Raw genomic sequence first — 21,656 nt, 5'->3', positions numbered from 1 at the left:
AGCTCATCCATGGCTGACTCCCACTGCCAGTCCTTTCCTTCCCCTAGACCTGATGATTCCAATACAGTCGAGGCTGGCCACCCACGAATCTGCCCTCTGGAAACATGAGGCCATCCAAATCTCTGCCGGTCGTATCATTACTCATGCCAAGCCCTGATTCCTCTCATGTCTGTGCTCGCTGACCTACACTGGCTCCTGGTGAAGCAACACAGTTTTAAAATTCTCTTGGTCGTAGAAAGGGTCACCGAGCTCTGTTTTCTCTCTGTAGATGTTGTGCTTCTCCGGCAATTACCGTTCTTGTTCAAAATTCTCTTCCTTGTTTTCATATTCCGTTGGCCTCGTCCTCCTTATCTCTCATCCACTGCGGCTGCACAGCCCTCCACGACATCATCTAATCCTCACCTCTTGTGCTACTCCGGTTTTAACCATTCTGCTATTTGTGGCTGTATTTAGCTGCCTAGTTCGGGAACTCTGCCATTCTCTCCTTAAACCTCTCAGCCTCTCTACTTCGTCTGTTTCAAGCTGCTTATTACAACTGACTTACAATTATGCTCAGCATCTAATCTTGCCTTTTGATCACTCCTGTGAAGACGCACTTTGCGATGTTTTATTATGTTAGCGGTGCGACATAAAGAGAAGTTGTTGTTGGATTACTGAGTTGACTGATACTAATTCCCAGTGGTGTCTGCCCCTATCGAGGATGGACATCAAAGTGCTTCTTACCCAGTGCGCTCCCTGAGTTTAGGATTTACCATTGTCCGGATCAAGACCGATTAACTAGAGACAGGGATGGAATTGGGGGGATCTACAGGACCTATTGCACTGTCAGTCAATTTAAAACACACTTCCTTCTTATTACTCCTCAGTTTTTACCAGAGATTCTTGGAGCAGGAGACGGAACAAAGGAAGGCCTTGTGTTGTTTGGTGAGCCTTGGTCAGAGGGTGACCTTTGCTAACAAGCGGATCGATACCATCCACGGTAAGCAATTTTTATCAATTGGATTAGATCCAGGTCAAAGTTTCTGCCTTTCAGCAAATATTTGGGCCCCTTCTTAAACGGAGTGCAACTTTATCAACGACCATACTCAGGAACATTCTAATTGAGATCACTGAACGGGAAAGACGAGCAGAGTTAAAGGACTGCTGTTCCCCTTTCTACCCAATGAGAACTTCCGCTGCCCACGCTTCCCGCAGAAATTGACCCAGGACTTTCTGCTCAGAGTTACTCAGCCGCAAGCTCATGCTGAAAGATACAGTCCCCTCTATCTGATACCTAGACTTGTTAGGGTGGATACATCAGTCCAAAACAGAACAAATCGTTAAGCAAGATGAGCTGGGAGTACACCTCTTGATGGTGGGGAGCTGGCATTGCGTGTGATTGCAGGCTGATGGTTTGTGTCTCACATTGCCCAGGGTTACTCGCTCGGAAGGATGCACTCTTCCGGCTGCAGCTGCAGGAGAAGAGCGGAGACGGAGGATCGGACACTGGCAGGTCAGTGTTTGTGACAAAGGTGCAATCTCTTCGGGCGAGCACTATTTTGTTTTGAGTCCCTTCTTTCCCCCAACCATGATTCTTGTCCGTCTGTTCCCTCTCGCTGCCTGTGCGGGACGTGCTGCTGATGTCGCGAACCTCCTAGCCCCAAAGCCTCTGGTGTCTGTTCCCACAGGTGCTCCCACGGGGATCTGGAGAAAGAGCTGGAGCTGCTGAACAGGGAACGGGACCAGTTAGCAGCTGAGCTGAAGAAGAACTCCCAGCTGATCGAGAAGAAGGTTACTGAGGCCAGGCTAAAATGTAGGTACATCTTGAAGGAGATGAACATTATGTCCCTAAAGTTAAAGAACTGCAGATGCTGGAGATCTGAAACAAAAATCGAGTTAATGTTTCAGGTATAGAACGGTTCTGAAGAAGGGTCACTGGACTCGAAATATTAACTGTGCTTTCTGTCCATAGATACTGCCAGACCTGCTGAGTTTCTCCAGCAAGTTCAGTTTTTGTACGTAATGCCCCCGTCACTTTACAGCCACTGACTTTGAATCGATAGTGCCAATGTTTTCTATTACTGCACGTGCCAATTATAAGGTGATAAGGTTACACTTGCATCCTACATGTGAGGAAGATTGGGGGGGTGTGATCTAATAACGAATTGAAGTGTTTGAGATAATTAACCGAGTCCAGAAGTATGGTAAATGAAGCTACGTCCTCTGATTAGAGATCAGAACAACGAGGGGTCATTAAAATCAGGGCCTTGACCTTCAGGGGTGATACCAGGAAGCGCTTCCTCACACGAAGAAGAGCAAAAATCTGAAACACACACATGCACACTCTCTCTCACACACACACACACACACACACACACACGTTCGCACTCTCTGTGGTGGTTGGAAGGAGATAAAGTAGAGATCCAGAATGATCTAAAACCACCCACAGGGGCAACTGTCCAGGGGGAATGACACCCGCCAGCACTTTTAGGTGAGATGAGAAAACAGCTGGTTCTTGTGGAAAAGCAGTCTTGTCCAAGTCATGCCAGGTATCTGCTCTCCGTCAGTTCTGTCATCCTCAATTCCAATAGTTCCACCTTCAGCAGTTCAAATAAACCTCTCCACTTCTGTCCATAACTCCTTAAAGACACTTCTTAAAATCTATTTCTTTGACCAAGTTGGTCATTGCCTGCCCTGGCATATTCCTGGGGAATGCTCACTGTCAGATGTGCTCTGATAGCAGGCCCATGAAGGGCTTTGCGATGTTTCACTATGATACGAATACTAGTTTGTTTGTTGTTGAGAATCAAAGTGTTCTCTGGGACAGTTTACTGGTATTTATATTTCCCATTTGCTCCAGTTGACACTGATTTAAAGGATCACCTGGTAGTGATGGGCCAGTTGGAGGAAGCTTTGACAGAGAAGACTCAGTGCCAGCAGAGACTGACCGAGAAACTGAGCGAGAGTCAGAAGCAGCTTGCAGACAGTCAAGAAGCTGCGGAGACCCTGCGGATCGAACTGGGCCGGCAGCAGCAGAAATATGAACAAGGCTAGTTTCTCCTGAATGACCGATCACCCTGCCCAATGCTAATATTCCCAGTTGGGTGAAGGGCCACAGCTTCTTGAACTCCCATCCCCCACACTCTGTATAAGCAAAAGATCAAAGGGTCATAGCACTGATGCGGTGTTGAACAAACCTAAGACGGCTATTAAATCACTATACCGTTAGAAAGGATCAATATGCAAATTCCTGAATTTCTTTCAAGTCACTGTCCTGAGATAACTAAAGGTTTTATGAGTTCCCTCAGTATACCAGAGGTTCATCCCACTTCAGACAATGCATTTTAGGTGTGAGGCCTTGTTTAGAATCTGGCTGTTTATCAACTTGCAGTCAGACTGGTTTTGTTTCCCTCATGATCTTATAAACTTCTGTAAGGTCACTGTTCAGCCTCCATGCTCCAGGGAAAGTAACCCCAGCCTATTCACCTTCTCGAACCCTCCCATCTCGGCAACATCCTTGTAAATCTTTTCTCAAGTTTAACAACATCTTTCCTATGGAAGGGTGACCAGAATTATACAAAGTATTCCAAAAGCGGCCTCACCAATGTCTTGTACAGCCGCAACACGATGTCCCAACTCAATACACTGACCAACGAAGGCAAGTGTACCAAATGCCTTCTTCACTATCCTGTCTACCTGAGACTCTACTTTCAAGGAACAATGAACCTGCACCCCAAGGTCTCTTCGTTCAGCAATACTCCCCAAGACCTTACTGTTATGTGTCTAAATCCTGCCTTGGTTTGCCTTACCGAAATGCAACACCTCATATTTATCTAAATTAAACCCCATCTGCCAATCCTCAGTCTATCTGATCAAGGTCCTGTTGTACTCTGAGATAACCTTCTTCACTGTCCACTACACCACCAGTTTTGGTGTCATCTGCAAACTTACAAATCATACAGGTAGTTCTATAATGTGATAGTTGCGTTCTCGTGTGATCTCGTGCTATAGGAGATTGTGTTATAGGGAGATCACTATAGAAAATCGTTATACCTGTACAGGTAGTTCTGCTATAACGCGTGTTTCGTTAACGTGAATTGGCTGTAATGCGATTGTTGAATAGTGGACGCTGTTTGTATAACACAAACTTCCTGCTCTACAGGTAGTTCTCCTCTAACACGATAGTCGTGTTCTTGTGTAACCTTGTGTTATAGAAAATCACCTTATAGGGAAATTGCTATAGAAAATTGCCATACCTGTACAGCAGAAAGTTTGCATTATCCAAACAGCATCCATTATTCATCAATTGCGTTACAGCCAATTTGCATTAACGAAACACGCAGTATAGCAGAACTACCTGTACCTCGTATATCCATATCCAAATCATTTATATAAATAACAAAAAGCAGTGGACCCAGCACTGATCCTTGTGGCACATCGCTGGTCACAGGCCTCCAGTCTGAAAAGCAACCCTCCATCACCACCCTCTGAGTCCTACCTTCAAGCCAATTTTATATCCAATTGGCTAGTTCCCCCGGATCCCATGCGATCTAACCTTGGTAACCGGACTACCATGCAGAACCTTGTTAAACACCTTGCTGAAGTCCTTGTAGACAATGTGTATTGCTCCGCTCACAATGATGTTGGTTGAGGGATAAATCCTGGCCAGAGCATCGTGGGGAGCTCCTGTGCTGTTCTCTGAACAGTGCTACAGGGTATGTTACCGTCAGCCAAGCAGCTCGATGGGAGCTCAGTTTAATAACCCATCCATAAGGCACTGTAAGTAAACCTACAGCTGGTGTAGCGGCTAGGTGATTTTGTTAGTGCTCCGAAACTCAATTCTCTAATCGTGCTACTTTCTGGACTCTTAGAGTGAAGAGCATGCACTAACCTCCCCGCCCCCCAACCCCAACCCCGTAGGGATCTCCTTTCTGCCACCGTCCTGCCCCTTCACCCACTGAATCCACTCCCCAGGGGTTTTTCTGTCTGAGGTGGCATTGATGCTTGTCACTCATATGTTCAGAACTTTAATTCCGTCGTCATGTGCTCTGTGCTGGCTTTGCAGCTCTCGCAGAGAAAGTGGCAGAAGCAGAGCAGCGGCTGGCCGAGCAACTGTCCAAGATGGAGAAACGTCTCAACGAGGCCCGGAGGGAGCACACCAAGGCTGGTAGGTGGGGGCAGGAGGGAGAGCCCCGAGAGGCAGGTGTGTAGGGTAGGAGCGTGCACACCGAGGTGCAGGAGAGAGCACACCAAGGGGCCAGTGAGTGGGATGGGAGCGAGTGTTCCAGTGGTCGGTGAATGGGGTAGGAGCAAGTGCACCGAGGGGCCGGTGAATGGGGTAGGCGTAAGTGAACCAAAAGATCAGTGAGTGGGGTAGGAATGAGCGCACCAAAGGGCGGGAGAGAGCACATCGAGGGACCGGTGAGTGGGGTGGGAGTGAGCACATCGAGGGGATGGTGAGTGGGAAATCAGATAGAATATTCTCTCGTGACTTAATGGCAATTTGCAACTGATAAGTCTTTGTGGCATATTTACATGAAAAACACTAAAACTGCAAGTCTGTCATGTTGATGGTCACAGGCAGATATAAATATTCAATATGTGGTCAGCCTTGCAGTTACATAATGTCTGCAACAAAAACAAAGTTGCTGGAAAAGCTCAGCAGGTCTGGCAGCATCTGTGAAGGAAAAAGACAGAGTTAACATTTCGGATCCGGTGACCCTTCAAGGGTCCCTTTGTTTTTGTTCCTGATTTACAGCATCCACAGTTCTTTCGGTTTTTACAGAATGTCTGCACTCTGAGCTCGTTTTAAACTGGCTGTAGTAAAATTCTGGGGTAATCAGTGACAATCACAAAATAAACTTATCAGATTTAGCCTTTTTATTTTTAATAATAGCATCTTCCTAATAACCAGCTTGTCTAAAACTGGGAAACTTCAATCGTGGTCAGTACAAACAGTGAGAGTCCAATGATAGAGCTAACTGTCCGAACTCAACCCAGTATCAAAAGAACCTTTACTCCCTGGGCCTTCTCTGCAGTTCAGAGAAGGTTCACTAGGATGATCCCTGGTATGGACAAAGGCTAAACAGGTTGGGACTCCACTCATTGGAATTTAGAAAAGTGAGAGGTGATCTCACTGAAACATGTCGGATTCTAAGGGGCTTGACAGGGTAAATGCTGAAAAGATGTTTCCCCTCATGGGAGAGTCTAGGAACAGAGGGCATAGACTCAGAGTAAAGGGGCACCATTTTAAGGCTGACATGAGGAGGACTGTCTTCTCTCAGAGGGTTGAGAATCTCTGGAACTCCTTGCCACAGAGAGCTGTGGGTGAGCGTCCTTGTGTATATATAAGGCTGAGATTAATAGATTCTTGGTTTTTTCGGGAAATCAAGGATTACGGAGCAAACTCGGGAAAGTGTGCATGTTGGATCATCCACGAGCCTATTGAATGGCAGAATGACCCACTCCTGTTTCAGTGTCATATTGGCCATCCTGTACCTTTCTCGACTCTGCCGACGTATGCTGTATGTGCCCTGGTTCTCTGGAGATTGTCAATAGACTGCAGAGAGACTTTCCCCTACCTGTGTCGACTCACCTCTGACAGTCCACCCTCCTGTGCTGCCCTCATTTGCTGCTCTCTGCTCTCCTGTCTGTGGCACACTCTGATTCCTGTCTGCCCTCTTCCCTGCTCTGTCCTACTGCACCTACATACAAACAGACATCTGCAATCCTGTGCCTCCTATAGACCGTGCATCAGCTTAGAGGCGGTACCAGATGAGCTGAACAAAGGGGTTTTTGCAGTGTACCACATTTGGGTAAAAAAGGGGCGATGCTGTGTGAGAACGGTTTAAAAACCGTGAATTGTGCCACTGAAGCATTTTGTTCAGGCCCTTGCTGAGCGTGACACTTGCTTTGTATGCTGTCCTGGTTTTATATAGTCGTCGCCCTCCGTCAAACTGACAGGCAGGCAGCCCGGGACAAAGAGCGAATGCAGGCATGTGAAAAGTTACACGAAGAGCAGCACCAGAGGGAAATCCAGCAACTCAGTACCAAGCTGCATGAACTGGAGAGGGACAGGAACCTTCTGGTGGTGAGTGGTGCCCTACATTTACAGGGTTGACTTTGTGGGTCTCAAGAAGGCCAGTGGGTCCTGAGACCACGTGATCAAACAGATCAAGAGAAATGGCTTTGCCCAGAGGATCGTGGAACTCGCTATCAGACAGAATGGTGAATGGGTTAGTGTGAAGAGGATGGGGATTGGGGATATGGTGATTGGTGAGATGATGTTGGGTCAGACGTAGCTCATGGAGCACAAATATTGCTGTGGATCAAACAGCCTGTTTCTGAGAAACGGAAGATCCGGAAGTGGACAGCAATGGGGAGAGACTCATTGCGTTTTCTAGATTTACGTCAATTCCCCATGCGTAGATGGTGCTGCAGGGAGCTATCAGCCTGGGCCACATTGTTGTTCCTGGGAAATCAAGCTCAGTCCCCAGTACACCAGTAAAAACACCTCTAGACAGAGCCATTTCCTACCACTATCTGCAGGAGGAAAGACAGGTGGAGATCCTTGGCAAGATCACAGGCCCTAGTCCTGATGTTTATGTAATTACTGTCTCAATCACTGTTTCTAAGCGAGACCCTTCTAAGCGCTGCTGAGCACTGTGTGTGTTGCAGAGTAGCTAGGCCTTTGTTATTTAATCAATAGGATTATTATGATTAATGCTGAAAAAACACATCATCTTACACTCCTCAGGACGGAATCACAAGAATGCCAAATCTCAAAGAGAACAACCAAGTGTTGTGCCAGAGAAAACGATGCCGACTTGTTGGCAGGTCACCTCAGACTGGTCAAGGCATTGCCATGGAGAGTGCATCGCTGGTATTGCTCCCCACCCCATGCTTTCGTTTCAATGAAAAAAGCCGCATTGCCTGGACATCTTTCTTTTACCTGTTAGAGGTAACACGAGCTGCAAACTTCGGGTTATCAGCCAGATTCACAATGTGGCTCAAAGCTGCATGTACTCCCTTACAGGGACCGGTCCTCTGCAGGCAATAGGAACGTAGCCAGGCGTTGCACCTTTTTTGAATTGAACAGAATCATGGGGCACAACAGCGCCCCGGTGCATTTTTAGTTACAGTTACTGAAAGCAGATGAACAGTCAGGAAATTGGATGTGGTCTGGTCTAACTCTGTCAGATTTTACACTGTGCAGTCAGTTAGGAGTAGCAATCAAATCCCACATCCCACCCAATCCTGCAGGGTTGCTGCCTGACCGACTGGGGTTATTGTTACTCTCCACTGACTTCTAACCCAGACAGCAGTGAGGCACAGGAAATAAGCTCAGCCTTCCTCACTTCTGTGCTCCAGAGGGAAGAGATTTACTTCTGGGGAAGGTGAACAGTGAGGTTATCTTTTGTTTTTGTTTGACAGGCCACACTCAGGCAGGAAGGGTTACTCAGCCAGTTCAGGAAAAGCCGAACTGTGGCTATCCAGTCCATAGCCGCCCTGCCTGACGAAGAGGAGCTGGCCAGGCCGTTACCAGACTCGCAGGCCTCAAAAACCAGCAGCCGGGCCCAGAAGAAGGGTAAGGTGCTTCTTAATTCTTTTATTGGGTGTGGGCATCATTGGCAAGGCCTCCATTTGTTGTCCTTGAAAGGAATGATTTGACTGGAATGCCAACTAAAATGGGGAAGAATTAAATCACTGTAAGCACTTGATAAGTCACTTATCCCTCAGCCAATATCACTAAAGCAGATTTACTGGTCTCTCTGCTGTGTGTACATCGGCTGCCCCACTTTGCAGAGGGCCTGGGCAGAGTAGGTGAGGGAGAAACTGTCCCCAATTATGATAGGATTATGAGAATGAGAGGCACAGATTTAAAATAACCAGCAAGAACTATTTGAGGACAACGTTTTTTTTCAATGCAGAGAGTGGTTAGGGTCTGGAATGTACTGTCTGAGAGCATGGGAAGGTAGGTTTAGTTGTGGCATTTGAAATGGAATTACTGTTATTTGAAAAGGAAGAATGTGTAGGGTTGAGGGGAGAAGGCAGGATAATGACTGTAGGCAAAATGCCCTTTCAGAGAACCAGTACAGGTGGAGTGGGCCAAATGGTCTCCTCTAGCAACTTTCCATTCTGTTTTGGAACTTGCATACAGTTGCGTTGCTGCCTTTTCGACCTTGTAACATTGACCATATTTTGAATAGCACTGCAGTGGCTGCACTGAGCACTTGCTGTGAGAAGGGCTGTGTAAATGGAAGTTCTTTCTTATCCAGCTTCCCTTGCTGAGGTTCTCAATGAGCTGGAGGTCCTGAGTGCTGCTGTGATTGGGGATCAGGAGGATGGAGACACAAACGAGGAAGAGGAGAGCGAGTAAGAAAAGGAATGTGCAGTCTACTGGTCAGCCTTGTGGAAGGAACAACAGCATCCAGTTCACCTCCGATAATTCAGTGTTTAATTACAAGAATGCATGAAAAACAGGAATCAGCAGTGCTCATCCCTATTATATTCCATATTAAGGCAAAATATTGTGGATGATGGAAATCTGAAATAAGAACAAAAAAAAATACTGGATCAACGTCAATAGGTCTGGCAGCATTTGTGGAGACAAAGTGGAGTTAACATTTCAGGTCATTGACCTTTCTTCAGAGCAGTTCGGTCTTGACATCAGCTTACTCCTCAGGTCTCTACCCACAGTCTCTGGATCATAACCAACTGAACTTTCAGCAAAGTGTGGTCAAAGTGTAGTTGGGAAGGTGTGTGTTTGATGTTCACCTGTTTAAGGAAGTGAAAATAAATACCCAACATTCAATACCAAAGAGCACTGTGAATTTTAAATGGTTTGGTTGAATTTCATTTTCAGTGTTTCTTTGCAGACAAGTTCTCAAATTCTTCAGTTGTATCCTTGTAAACTGTACATTGTTTATATTTATTTTTTTACTGGAAAAATGTTTTGTATTAATAAATAAAAATGACTTTTTAAAATCAATTTGCTGTTTCACATCTCAGTTAAGGTGCAGAATTAGAGACGGTTTATCTCTGCACTGAGAAACTCCAGTAGAGGGTGCAATTTTTAAAAAGTTTTTTTTCTTAGTGTTGCAAGTCTTTGGATTGAATATTTTTAAGGTAAGACTTGATAACCTTTGACTCCCTTGTTGAGGGGAAACAATGGCCTGGTGACATTGCCACTAAACTAGTAGTCCAGAGCCCCAGAGGATGTTCTGGCCACCTGGGTTTGAATCCCAGCACAGCAGGTAATCTGGTATTAGACAATCTAACAATGACCATGTAAATACTGTCAGTTGTTGTAGGAATCCATCTGGTTCACTTACTGTCCTTTCCTGGTATGGCCGAGGTAGCCACTCAGTTGTATGAACTACTAGAAAGGAAAAAGGTAGTGAAATTGCACAGACCACCACGTATCAACTAAAACACCATAAAGTCGACTTTGGCAATTACAGTCCTGTCAATCCTGATACTAATATCTGGGAGGAGAGCTGTCTCTCAGACTAGTCTGATTTAGTCATACTCTCAGAATTATACCTTACAGACAGCATCATCACAGTCCTTGGGTATGGCCTGTCCCATCGGTCAGGTAGTATAGAGTCAGGGGGAGTCGTCCTGGGAGTTCCCAACATTGACTCCAGACCCGATGAAGTTTTGTGACATCAAGTCAACATGAGCAAGGAAACCTCTTGCTTATAGGTATTTTTAATCAACCTGTTCAGGGTGTTATTTACACACCTCTGAGGCAGGTGGGACTTGAACCCAGTCCTCCTGGCTCAGAGGTAAGGACACTACCACTGCACCTCAAGGATCATCCCTGCCAGCTGAAATCAGAAATCCTGGTGTAGCTACAGAAAAGATGACACGGTGGAGTGGTCCTGGGGCTGAGGCTATAAACCCATTTAAATGTACACTTTGAATCCACCTGTTACTGCATGTCAGACAGTGTTAGTAGCAGGAGGCTGGAGAACTGTTTGTCCCAATGGAATGGATTATGACACTGGCCTCCTGTCCAGCCATTCCCCAATCTCTTGGGACACAATCCCATGGGAATCCAATGCCACCTGTTTCTGTTTTGAGTGAAAATTTGTAGCTCGGGAAGACAACAGCACTTCACAGGAGACTCCACAGCACTGAGGATATCATCCAGTAAAGGGATGAACATCTGCTATCAAACCTCCCAGCTCAGCAAACAAACCAACATCTACAACCTCTATGTGACCAGCCAAACAGCACAGGCAGCGTTCTCCATTGGATACCAAACAGCTGCTGACACTACAGGAAAGACGAGAGAGCATCCATTCAGACTCTACATCCTTAAATCACTGCTGCACAGAATCTAGGAAAATTCAATGCAGAACTATACAGGACAGGAACAGGCCCTTCGAACCACAAAGTCGTATTGAATATGACGCCAAATGAAACTAATCCCTTCTGCCTGCCCTTGGTCCATATCCCTTCACTCCTTGCATACTGAACAAAGCATTACCATACAACCTTCAGGGTCCATGTATGATTGTCATTTTTGGGGATATTCTTAATAATTTAAGCTCTGTGTAACCTATCTCTGTATCACCCACCCTGTGTGTGCATGTGCGTGGTTGAGAAAGAGGGAGATTGCAGAGGGGGCACGTACGAGAGAGAGTGATCGAATGCATGCGAGAGTTAGAGTCACTGCATTTTGTAGCTTTGATCAGATGTGAGCAGCAAACTGTTTTTGTTTTAAACCTCAAGAAAACCTGCATTTGTTTTTTACAGTCATAGCAGTTAGACAATTAAGCACCTATTAAATTGACAAGTAAGTTCTTTTCAAAGCACTGATTATGCAGAACTGAGAACTGGAAGGAGAGTGGAAGGTGTTCTATCGCCTGTCACCTGGCCATAAGTGTCAAAACTCAAGATTTATTTCCCCACAGTAACAGCACATACATAATCAGAAACACCACCCAGTTAACCAGGCTACAACTGATTCTCTGTTCCATAAGATGCTCACAGTTTCAAATCCAGAAGCCTGCTGCAGGAGCACCCTTGGCAAAAGTGGGGGAAAAAAAAATTGAATCTATGCTACACCACAGAGATGGCACCATCAAAAATAATTCAATGGCTACAAAGTGTTATAAAACATCCCCATGCCAGGAAAGCCCAGTCTTTCGAGTCTTCCTTTATGTATTGATAAAACCTGGGTGCACAGAGGCTCCCAAAACAAATGGGCTCTCCCTCAGAATTGCGTACACAGGAAGAGACACGAGACAATTCGTTGTCCCAGATGTTGGTGTTTATTTTCATTCCCGGGTGTTTATTTTTAAAGGAGTTGGCTGCAGCGTGGTGTCTGTCGGTCAGTGAGCAGCCGGGCTGGGGGGGAGGAATGGAGGACAGGCCTGAGGTGACCGTTATTGATGGAGGTTTGGCGACCGAGCTGGAGGCAGGAGGTTTGAACCTGCAGGATGATCCATTGTAGAGTGCCAGAATATTGCAAACTAATCCACAGGCAATCAAAAGATGACACACACAATTACAAAATACACAAAGCCTTTAATGTACCAAGCTTTCGCTACACTTAAACACAGGACACACACAGATCAGCAAGCTGGTAGCAGCAGGTTTTGTTTAAAGAAATAATTCTGTGGCACGGTGAGATCTGTACGCAATCTTCACAGTGGCAAAGTGACAGCTCCCTCTCTCTCTCTGGGACTAAACATTTACAGGCTGCAAGCTTTTGGTGTGTAGCAATGTCTGTCACTGTGGGCACTGGTAAATACCTTACCATTCGACTGAAATTCATTTCTCACAAAACACTCAAAAGACCTCTGCAAAAGTAGGGACAGCTACAAAAATTCCTGAGGTGTTTATCATTTGCAATTCCAGTCAGTGGTTAAAAACAACTCCCCGACCGACTACTGGGAATGAAATCATTACATTAGGTTTCTTCATTCTTTTTTAATATGTATAAAATTACATTACGGATTTACAACTGCAATAAAATTCCTACATCTGGTTTTAAAACAAGTCAACGCTTCTTTTTCCTGCTTTCAGTGGACTGTGCTGCTGCTAAACTCCTCTTTTTGACCTTCCCCTCTGGCTGGTCAGCGACGTCCAGGTCCAGTCGGTAACTCACCAAGTCCACCACCTGCTGCAGAATCCCAGTCAGGATGAATTCGGCATTGACAATAGGGACCTTGGCATTCCGGGCAGGTTTGCACTTGGGCAGGTCGTCTGGGCATGAAATCACCAGGGTTTTCGCCTGTGGCATTGATGGGAAAAAAAACCCACACAAACAGTTTCAAATCACAATCACCACAGTCGATAACTAATGCCATCCGACAACTGCCCGCACTGCAGGATGCCCACCAAAATGATAAAAAGGACCTGCATTTATATAGTGCCTGAGGATGTTTTACAGCCAATCGGTTAGGGACAGCTGAGCTGACCACAAACACCCACCCAACAGCAGATTAATTAAACCTGTCAAGGTGATGACGAATGAGAAAGATAGATTTTGACCAGGATTCCGGGAAAATGTTTCCTGTGTTTGTGTGAATGGTTTCCACACAAAGTTTTGTGCCTTTTGTTAAATTTGTTCATGGCATGAGAGGATATCGTTAGCTTGCCCAGCATTTGTTGCCTGTCCCCAACTGCCCCTTGAGAAGGTGGGGGTGAGCTGCCTCCTTGAACCGCTGCAGTCCACGTGCTGTAGGTTGACCCACAATGTCCCTTCGGGAGGGAATTCCAGGATTTTGACCCAGCGACACTAAAGCAACAGCGATATATTTCCAAGTCAGGCTGGTGAGTGGCTTGGAGGGGAACTTGCAGGGGGCGATACTGACACACGTCAGACTGAACGGCAGGACATCAGACAGCTCGGTTCTCCTGTCATGTAGATATTTTATTTAACGTGTTAAGAGCCGCTATGATGCACACCTTCCGGTTCAAGATACCAAATGGCCTTTTTCTAATCTGTGTGTTTGAGTGCACTAATCGCAGGTCCCATTTCATACAGGAGCAGGGCAGCTCAGCTCAGTGACCAACATCACAGGGACAGTGAGCTGGAGACAGCACGCTTAGTGCAAACTGGCCGCTGTATTTCCGACATCACAACAGTGAAGGCACTTTAAGGGAATGGCTTCGTTAGTTGGAAAGCACTGAGACTTTGAGAACTGCTGTCGTGCAACACAGGCCACTCGGCCTTCTGTATCTGCGCCAGAACAATTTCAATTAAAACTCCGGCACAGGATGGGGCACGGCTGACGTCGCCTATCCTTAACTGCCCTTGCACTGAGTGACCTGCTCAGCCATTTCAGATGCCGTGGGTGTGGAGTCACTCATAAGCCAGACCTGGAAAGGGCAGCAGATTTTCTTTCCTAAAGGACGATTGATGACAGCCTGATGATCGTTATTCTGGATTTATCCCAGGGTGGGATTCGATCCCATGCCCTCAGAGTCTCTCTGAACCATTACATGTCCTTCACTCGGGTCCCACAGCCCTGAAAATTACTCGAGGCTGAAAACTATTTGGATTTACTTTCACACACACACACACACACTAATCACACACAAATTCATTCTCTCTCCTGTCAGCACAGGTCCTTCCTTGCCCTGTAGAGTTCTGGCAGCCACACAGACAATAAGCAGTTAGTGGGCAGCAGGACAAGTCTTACCTTGTACATGCGCGGCATTTTGGGCAGCACGGTGGCTCCGCTGCACTGGACAATGCTCTCCATCTGGCTTGGCTCAGGGAGAACACCCGACGTCACATGGACCCGATAATCCTGCCGGGATTCGGATAAACACAAACAGACCCATCACCCCTTGGCCCCGCAAGGCAGGTGAACCCTTGTCACACACTGTTACATTGTCTGGACGTTTACACGTTAAACTGCACCGTTCCCCACGTCGGCCCCCAAACCTCATCCTGAGAAACCAGGTGTCAGCTTGGGTCCAGCGATCAGTCCAACCCTCACTTTAATAAACGGGCACGGATCACAGTTGGAACACTTATTAACATAGAGTGAAACAAGAGAGAGCAGCAAGGGTCGATTCAACAGGTCACCCACTGTCCGGCCCTGGAGTGCCTGCACACCCTGTGGGCCTGTCTTTTCTGTTCCTTTCCTCCCTCGCTCCCCCTGACACACGCTAGCGGAGACAGAGATGTCACTAACCTGGAGAAGTGGCTGCTCCCTCGCTTTCTGCAGGGACTCAGCTAGCTTGAAGTTAAATTTCTTCTCCTGATCGCTGTCATCAACCAAGAACCCACTGGTGGACAGGAAGCAGCTGCTCTTCCCAGACTTTTTCCGGATTTGGTGAAGCAGGAGGTGGTGAGTGAGGCGTTTTAGGGGAGGGGAGAAGACCGAAACAGTCCAAAAATTAAGAAAAACGAGTGAGATAAAACAAAACATAAGGAGCTATGCATAAAGAGGGACAACATAAATGGGAACAAAAACGAGGGAGTGCCACCAAGACCTTGTGTGGGGTTGGGAGCGCCACACCCCCAGGGGGACAGGAACGAGGGAGCGCCGTGCCGCAACTGGTGAATTTTACTGATGCTATTGTTGGTTTTGATGTTTCAGGGACAACTGTTCTCCAAAACAATTTTGGAATCTTTGACACCCATCTGAACAACAGCACGTTTAACATTACAGCCCCACTGCATGGCAGCATCTGCTTAGTTTTTTTTTACTGTCGACTCTGGAGTGAGTTTAAATGTCATGAGATTCGGACTCTGAGGTGAGTGTCGCTTACTGAACCGCTGCACCATTTGCAGAGAGCCTGGGAAGAAACAAGCTCAAATCGGAGACTGAACCAGGGAGATAGTGGGAGGAAGATTTATTTTCCGGTCTGTGCCGATCCAGTATGGACGTGGCAGCAGATCTGACAGGATCGAACTCGGTTTCTAAATCGATAGAAAGCTGAGCACAAGATGGATCAGCGATTTCATCACTGGTTGGGTCCAGCAATGGCGCTGGCAAAGTAGAGATGGAAGGGAATCACAGCCACATCGAAGAGGTGGGCCCAGCGGTGAGAGACGTTGGTGGGCCTGGCACAGGCAGCAGCAAGGTGGTGGCTGAGGAGAATTGCCCCCATGGTGAAAGATGGCACCTGAGGAGTGGCAACTCCATTGTTGGTTGGGTTTGGTGTAGAAGGCAGCGAGGCGGGGTGTGTGTGTGTATGTGTGTGTATATGGGTGTGTGTATACAGGTGCGTGTGGGTGCGCGCGTGTGTGCGCGTATGTATGTGTGTGCGTGTGTGTGCATGTGTAGGTGCGTGTACGTGTGTGCGCGCGCGTGTGGGGTGAATGACAGCACAGGTGTTATTGATGAGCCTGCTCAGGACTGACAAACTCTCTTTACGCGATATCTTTTCCTTTTCTTATTCTTAAAACTAGCGACACTGTAAAAGCTTTTCACTGCATTTTACTGCTTTTCTCACTGCCTAACAGACACGACAATAAAACCATTTATTCAGCTCACCTTTACCAGCCAGTCCGGGGTCACCACAGGGATCCCTCTGGCAACAGCACACAGGAACTTGACTGTACGCCGAATCCGGTCTGTGACCAAATGTGTGCTGTCGTGCACCGACTCCACTACCTCACCCCCGAGCTGTTTAATCACCTTCACCCCGTTCTCATCAACCAGCCCTGTGAACATGACCTGACAAAGGGAGAGATACTGTCAGCAGGAGCTGCTGAGAATCCCTTTTAAAATAAAAAGTTATCACTGAATGCAGAAAGGCTGCTTCTGGATATAAGCAGCTGCTGTAAAACGAAGATGGGGGGCGGGGGGCCAAGGGAGATTGGCTCTGACTGACACTATCTTGTGTTCAAAGCTACTGTATCATTATTGTTGTGAAATGCAGCAAAGGATGCTGTGGGGAACTAATTTAAGAGATTGATACATTTGTGGTTAATGGAAGGCAAGAAAACGTCAGCGTGGCACAGGGCATCCTAACAGGATCTGCTGGAGCCTCCCATTATACTCTAACATTTACACATTAAAGGACGTTAATGTATCAAATACATCTAGGGATACAGGAACGAGATGAGGAGAAATGTCTTCAACCAGAAAGTGGCGAGCCTGTGGAATTTTCTGCCACAGAAAACGGTCAGAGCCAAAACATTGAATGCTTTCAAAGAGCTAGGGTTAAAGGGATCAAAGAAAATGGGGAGAAAACAGAAACAGGGGACTGGGTTGGATGTTTAGCCATGATCATATTGAACGATGGGCCTCCTCCTGTTCCTATTTGTCTACGTTTGATGTTTCTAAAGTGCCTCAGCAGTAACCTAACATGATGCCCTGCAGCCTCATGTTATATCTAATATTAATGCATGAAAATACACTGGACTGGACCCCTGCAGTCCTCCCTCAAAGCCCTGCATGTAATGTTAACTTGCAGCATCCTGGACACTGTACCTCATTATTGTACTCTGGCTCCTTCAGAATCCATGCTAGTTAATAGGGATGTGGCCCTACCGTCCCTCCCCACAGGCAGGCGAGGCAGCATTAACCCCCCACACGTCCTTGGCCAAACAGCTTGTGGGATCCCTCAACATGATCTGATGTGAAGAGGTAGGTGGTGGTTTGCTTTGACAGCAGGACACACTGACCTCCACACACACCGACAGAAATAGCCCCATGGATGCACTGCTGTGCTGCAACTCACCTTAGGAGGAGGGGCAGTATCCAGGAGAGAGCCTGAGGACAGGCGGCCTGCTGTACGGCGGGTTTTAACCTGTGGAGGGGGGCTGCTTTCCTTCTCACTCTCTGATGGACTAGCCCCCCGTGCGTGTCGCTTACGCCCAGATGACAATGCCGTCTCCTGCGAAGAAGGCTGTGCACGTTCCTACAGAGACAGGGAGCGGAGCAAGTGCTTTAGTGAGTTCCTGGGAGACAGGACCTTATTTTAACAGGGAAGGGTGATGATTCTAATGATGATCTCTTCCTCCACCATCACCACCCTCCCTCCCTCACCCCCACCCACTGCTCGTGCTTAGCTTACACCCTCTGCTTTCCACAGCAAGAAGGTGCCCTTTAAAAGACAAGACAATTAACTACTTTCCTTTTCAACCTTTGGCATTATTTTTCACAATGGTTTTCCTGAAGGCATTACCGTAGTGGAGCTGGAAGATGAAAATGGCAACAAACACAGCCCAACTGAGAAGGAGGGACTTGCAAGGTAATGGGAAGAAGCCCGAGAATGGCACGGGGGAAGAGGGGTGGGCACAGACACGATGGGCCAAATGGCCTCCTGATGTAATGGGATCAGAGGATGGGCAGCAGCCAGGGCTCAAATCAGTTCCACTGTCACCTCTGAGTTTCAGAGTTGAAACCAGAGTTTCAAACTCAACTCCAGGTTTTGAGGTTACAGCCCAGGCCGACTTTTTGGTACAGAGGGACAGGTAAAGGGTCTGGATAAACATGGATAAGATTTTTATTTTAAAACACAAGGTATGATTGACCTGGAGCCAACGGAGGCTCATCTCATCTCTGTGGTAAACGGAGTAACTGATGTTTAAACAGTGACCCCTTCTTTCAGGTTCTCCACAAGAAGAAACATCTTCTCTGCATCCACCCAGTCAGGGCTCTAAAAAATTAAGTTTTATTGTCACGTGTACTCAAATACTGAAGCAACAGGAGTACAGTGAAAAGTTTACTAAGTTGCCATTCTCCGGCACATCTTTGGTGCAAAAACCCCAATTTAAAAAAAAACAACCAAGGTACAAAACCAGAATTTAAAAAATAAACAAAAGCTACAATACAAAAAAAACAGCCAAGCAGGAAGGGGGAAATGCCCAGATCTACAGGTCTTATCTCCATATGGCAGTCTTAGGTTTCAATCAAGTCCCTTCTTACTCCTCTAAACCTATCATCAGGCAATTCCAGGTATTAGCCTAGTAAACCTTTTCTGTAACTGTTTCCAATACCTTTACATCCTTTCTTAAATAAGGAGCCCAATAATATAAAAAATACTCCAGATGTGGCCTCAGCAATGCTCTGTGTAGAGTCATAGAGTCAGGAGGTCTATAACACAGGAAAAGACCCTTTGGTCTACTGAGCTTATGCCAGTCAAAAACAATCACCTAACTATTCTAATCCCACCTTCCAGCACTTGGCCCGCAGCCTTGTATACCTTAGCATCACAAGCGTACATCTAAATACTACTGAAAATGATCACAGGAGCTTCTGCCTCTACCACCCTGATAGATAGTGAGCTCCAAATTCCCACCACCCTCTGGGTGAAAGACATTTTCCTCACATCTTATTGAAACCTCTTCCCCTTATCATAAAATCGATGCCCCCTCAATGATTCCCCCCAGTGGAAAAGGTTTCTTCCTGTCTACCCCATCTATAACTGAAACAAATCTCCCTGCTGTTGCATTCAATTCCTCTCAGGATAGACATCAACATTTTATGAGCCCTCTAAATCACTTGCTGTACTCGCAGAGCGGTCTTTTATGATTTATGAACTAGAACACCCAGATGGCTTTGTATCTCAGTTCTGCAGGCTGAGACCTGCTCCACTTTACCACTAGTCACCAAAATCTACCATCATCAACCTGCTTCACTTTGGCATCAGCTACCAGACCAAAGGTTAAACCAATAACCCAGTCAACACATTGCCACACCTGGCAATGTCTCTCCACCCACTCAGCCAAAATGAGGGAGTTTTTTTTTTTAAAATAACAGTTAGACTAAACTTAAACAGAAATGTGGGGAGACCACACAGAAATGATTGCGCACAGTTCCAGAGTTTGTATGAAAATGGAAAACCTCATAAGACAATTTACAACGATGATGGCAGATTGAAACAATCTCTCTGGAAAAAGAGAAGGCTGAACAATAACCACATTCAAACGTTTTCAAAATTATGAAAAGATTCGACAGGGTAGATGAAAAGATGAACTGTTCACTCCCAGCAAATGTTAAGATTTGGAGCCATCAGTAAAAGACATTCAATAATAAATTCAGGAGAAATATCTTCACACACAAACAGTGATAGGACTGTAAAACTAAAACAGGAGATGTAGTGGACGGTAAGGAGGTTATCTCAGAGTACAATAGGACCTTGATCAGATGGGCCAATGGGCTGAGGAGTGATAGATGGAGTTTAATTTAGGTCAATGTGAGGCACTACATTTTGGTACAGCAAACCAGGGCAGGTCTTATACACTTAATGGTAGGGTCCTGGGGAGTGTTGCCAAATAAAGATACCTTGGGGTGCACGTTCGTTCCTTGAAAATGGAACCACAGATAGACAGGGTGGTGAAAAAGGCATTTGGCACACATGCCTTCATTGATCAGTGCATTGATTATAAGAGTTGGAATGTCATGTTGCAGCAGTACAGGATATTTGTTAGGCCACTTTTGGAATACTGTGTTCAATTCTGGTCTCCCTGCTACAGAAAGATGTTGTTAGACTTGAAAGGGTGCAGACAGATTTACAAGGATGTTGCCAGGGTTGGAGGGTTTGAGCTATCGGGAGAGGCTGAATAGCTGGGACTTTTTCCCGTTGAGCGTTGGAGGCTGAGGGGTGACCTTACAGAGGTTTATAAAATCATGAGGGCCATGGACAGGATAAATAGCCAAGGTCTTTACCCCAGGGTAAAGGGAGTCCAAAACTAGAGGGCATAGGTTTAATGTGAGAGGGGAAAGATTAAAAGGGACCTGAGGGGTAACATTTTCACGCAGAGGATGGTGCATGTATGGAATGAGCTGTTGGAGGAAGTGGTAGAGGCTGGTTCAATTACAACATTTAAAGGGCATCTGGATGGGTACATGAATACGATGGGTTTAGAGGGATATGGGAAAATGCTGGCAAATGGGACATGATCAGATTGGGATGTCTGGTTGGCATGGATGAGTTGGACCAAACGGTCTGTTTCCTTGCTGCATGACTTTATAACTCACTACCACAAGAAATGGTCGAAATGAACTGTACAAACATATTTAAGGAGAAACTTTAAGATGAAGTATTTGAAGAAGAAAGGATTGGAAGGGTAGGTTGGTGAAGTTAGATGATGTATAGTGAGGGGGCAGCAGGGGCAGGCAGACGGGCTTCACTTTGAGCAGATACACCATTGAACCAAGCAGCCTGCCTGTGTGCTGCATATACAACATTGGAATTACTGACCTGCTTCTTCCTGCCTCTCCCAGTCAGTCCCTGTTGCAATGACTGATTGGTTTCGGGAGTGTCCCCCACATTGTCAGCCTGCATTGTCGCCTCTCCCCCAGCTCTCCTCCTGCCTCTGCCCACTGGCCGCTCCTGTGACGAACCATCAATTTGGGAAGTGTCCAACATACTCTCACCCTGAATCGGTGCTGCCACAGATCGCCTCCTGCCTCTGCCCGCTGGGTGCTGCTGTGATGCCCCATGGGTTTGGGGAGCCTCCTCCACACTCTCAGCCTGCTTTGTGGGTGAGGTGCCAGCTCTCCTCCTGCCTCTGCTTGCGGGCTGTTGCTGTGGTGAACCGTCAGTCTGGGGCGTCTCCCCCACACTCCCAGCCTGTCCCAGTGCAGACCCAGCTCTCCTCCTGCCTCTGCCCGCTGGCCGCTCCTGTGACGAACCATCAGTTTGGGAAGTGTCCAACACACTCTCGCCCTGAATCGGTGCTGCCACAGAGCGCCTCCTGCCTCTGCCCGCTGGGTGCTGCTGTGATGTACCATCGGTTTGAGGAA

At 46.7% G+C, this 21,656-nt stretch overlaps 2 protein-coding genes across 3 annotated transcripts in view; one reads left to right on the top strand and one right to left on the bottom strand.

The window, feature by feature from the left end:
* Positions 1 to 789: 789 nt before the first annotated feature.
* cchcr1 (coiled-coil alpha-helical rod protein 1) lies at positions 790 to 9,970 on the top strand. Its single transcript, XM_048616686.1, has 8 exons — positions 790 to 979; positions 1,414 to 1,492; positions 1,668 to 1,792; positions 2,840 to 3,028; positions 5,045 to 5,146; positions 6,918 to 7,069; positions 8,413 to 8,566; positions 9,258 to 9,970. Exons 1-8 carry the CDS (start codon positions 790 to 792, stop codon positions 9,356 to 9,358), a joined length of 1,092 nt encoding a protein of 363 aa, XP_048472643.1. The 3' UTR covers positions 9,359 to 9,970.
* Positions 9,971 to 12,499: 2,529 nt separating this feature from the next.
* mdc1 (mediator of DNA damage checkpoint 1) overlaps positions 12,500 to 21,656 on the bottom strand; it is a 40,633-nt gene continuing 31,476 nt past the window's right edge. For both annotated transcript variants that reach the window (XM_048616615.1, XM_048616614.1), the window contains 6 exons: positions 21,112 to 21,656; positions 17,644 to 17,823; positions 16,452 to 16,634; positions 15,144 to 15,269; positions 14,643 to 14,753; positions 12,500 to 13,228 (listed from right to left, as the gene is read on the bottom strand). The exon at positions 21,112 to 21,656 is cut by the window's right edge and continues 1,230 nt beyond it. In XM_048616615.1, coding sequence (XP_048472572.1) covers positions 12,995 to 13,228; positions 14,643 to 14,753; positions 15,144 to 15,269; positions 16,452 to 16,634; positions 17,644 to 17,823; positions 21,112 to 21,656 — 1,379 coding nt within the window. In that variant the 3' untranslated portion in view covers positions 12,500 to 12,994. The remainder of the gene's footprint in view (positions 13,229 to 14,642; positions 14,754 to 15,143; positions 15,270 to 16,451; positions 16,635 to 17,643; positions 17,824 to 21,111) is intronic.

This window comes from Rhincodon typus, chromosome 35, assembly GCF_021869965.1.
Source record: "Rhincodon typus isolate 14 chromosome 35, sRhiTyp1.1, whole genome shotgun sequence".
NCBI classification, from domain to species: Eukaryota; Metazoa; Chordata; class Chondrichthyes; order Orectolobiformes; family Rhincodontidae; genus Rhincodon; species Rhincodon typus.
The sequence above is the reverse complement of the archived record's forward strand: the minus strand, read 5'-3'. Positions and strand labels throughout refer to the sequence as shown.

Bases quoted from the DNA above. Each gene is read 5' to 3' on its own strand.
- cchcr1 (XM_048616686.1), top strand. From the start codon at position 790: ATGGAATTGGGGGGATCTACAGGACCTATTGCACTGTCAGTCAATTTA. The intron at 980-1,413 runs GTAAGCAATTTT...CACATTGCCCAG, and splicing joins GCGGATCGATACCATCCACG to GGTTACTCGCTCGGAAGGAT. The intron at 3,029-5,044 runs GCTAGTTTCTCC...CTGGCTTTGCAG, and splicing joins GCAGCAGAAATATGAACAAG to CTCTCGCAGAGAAAGTGGCA.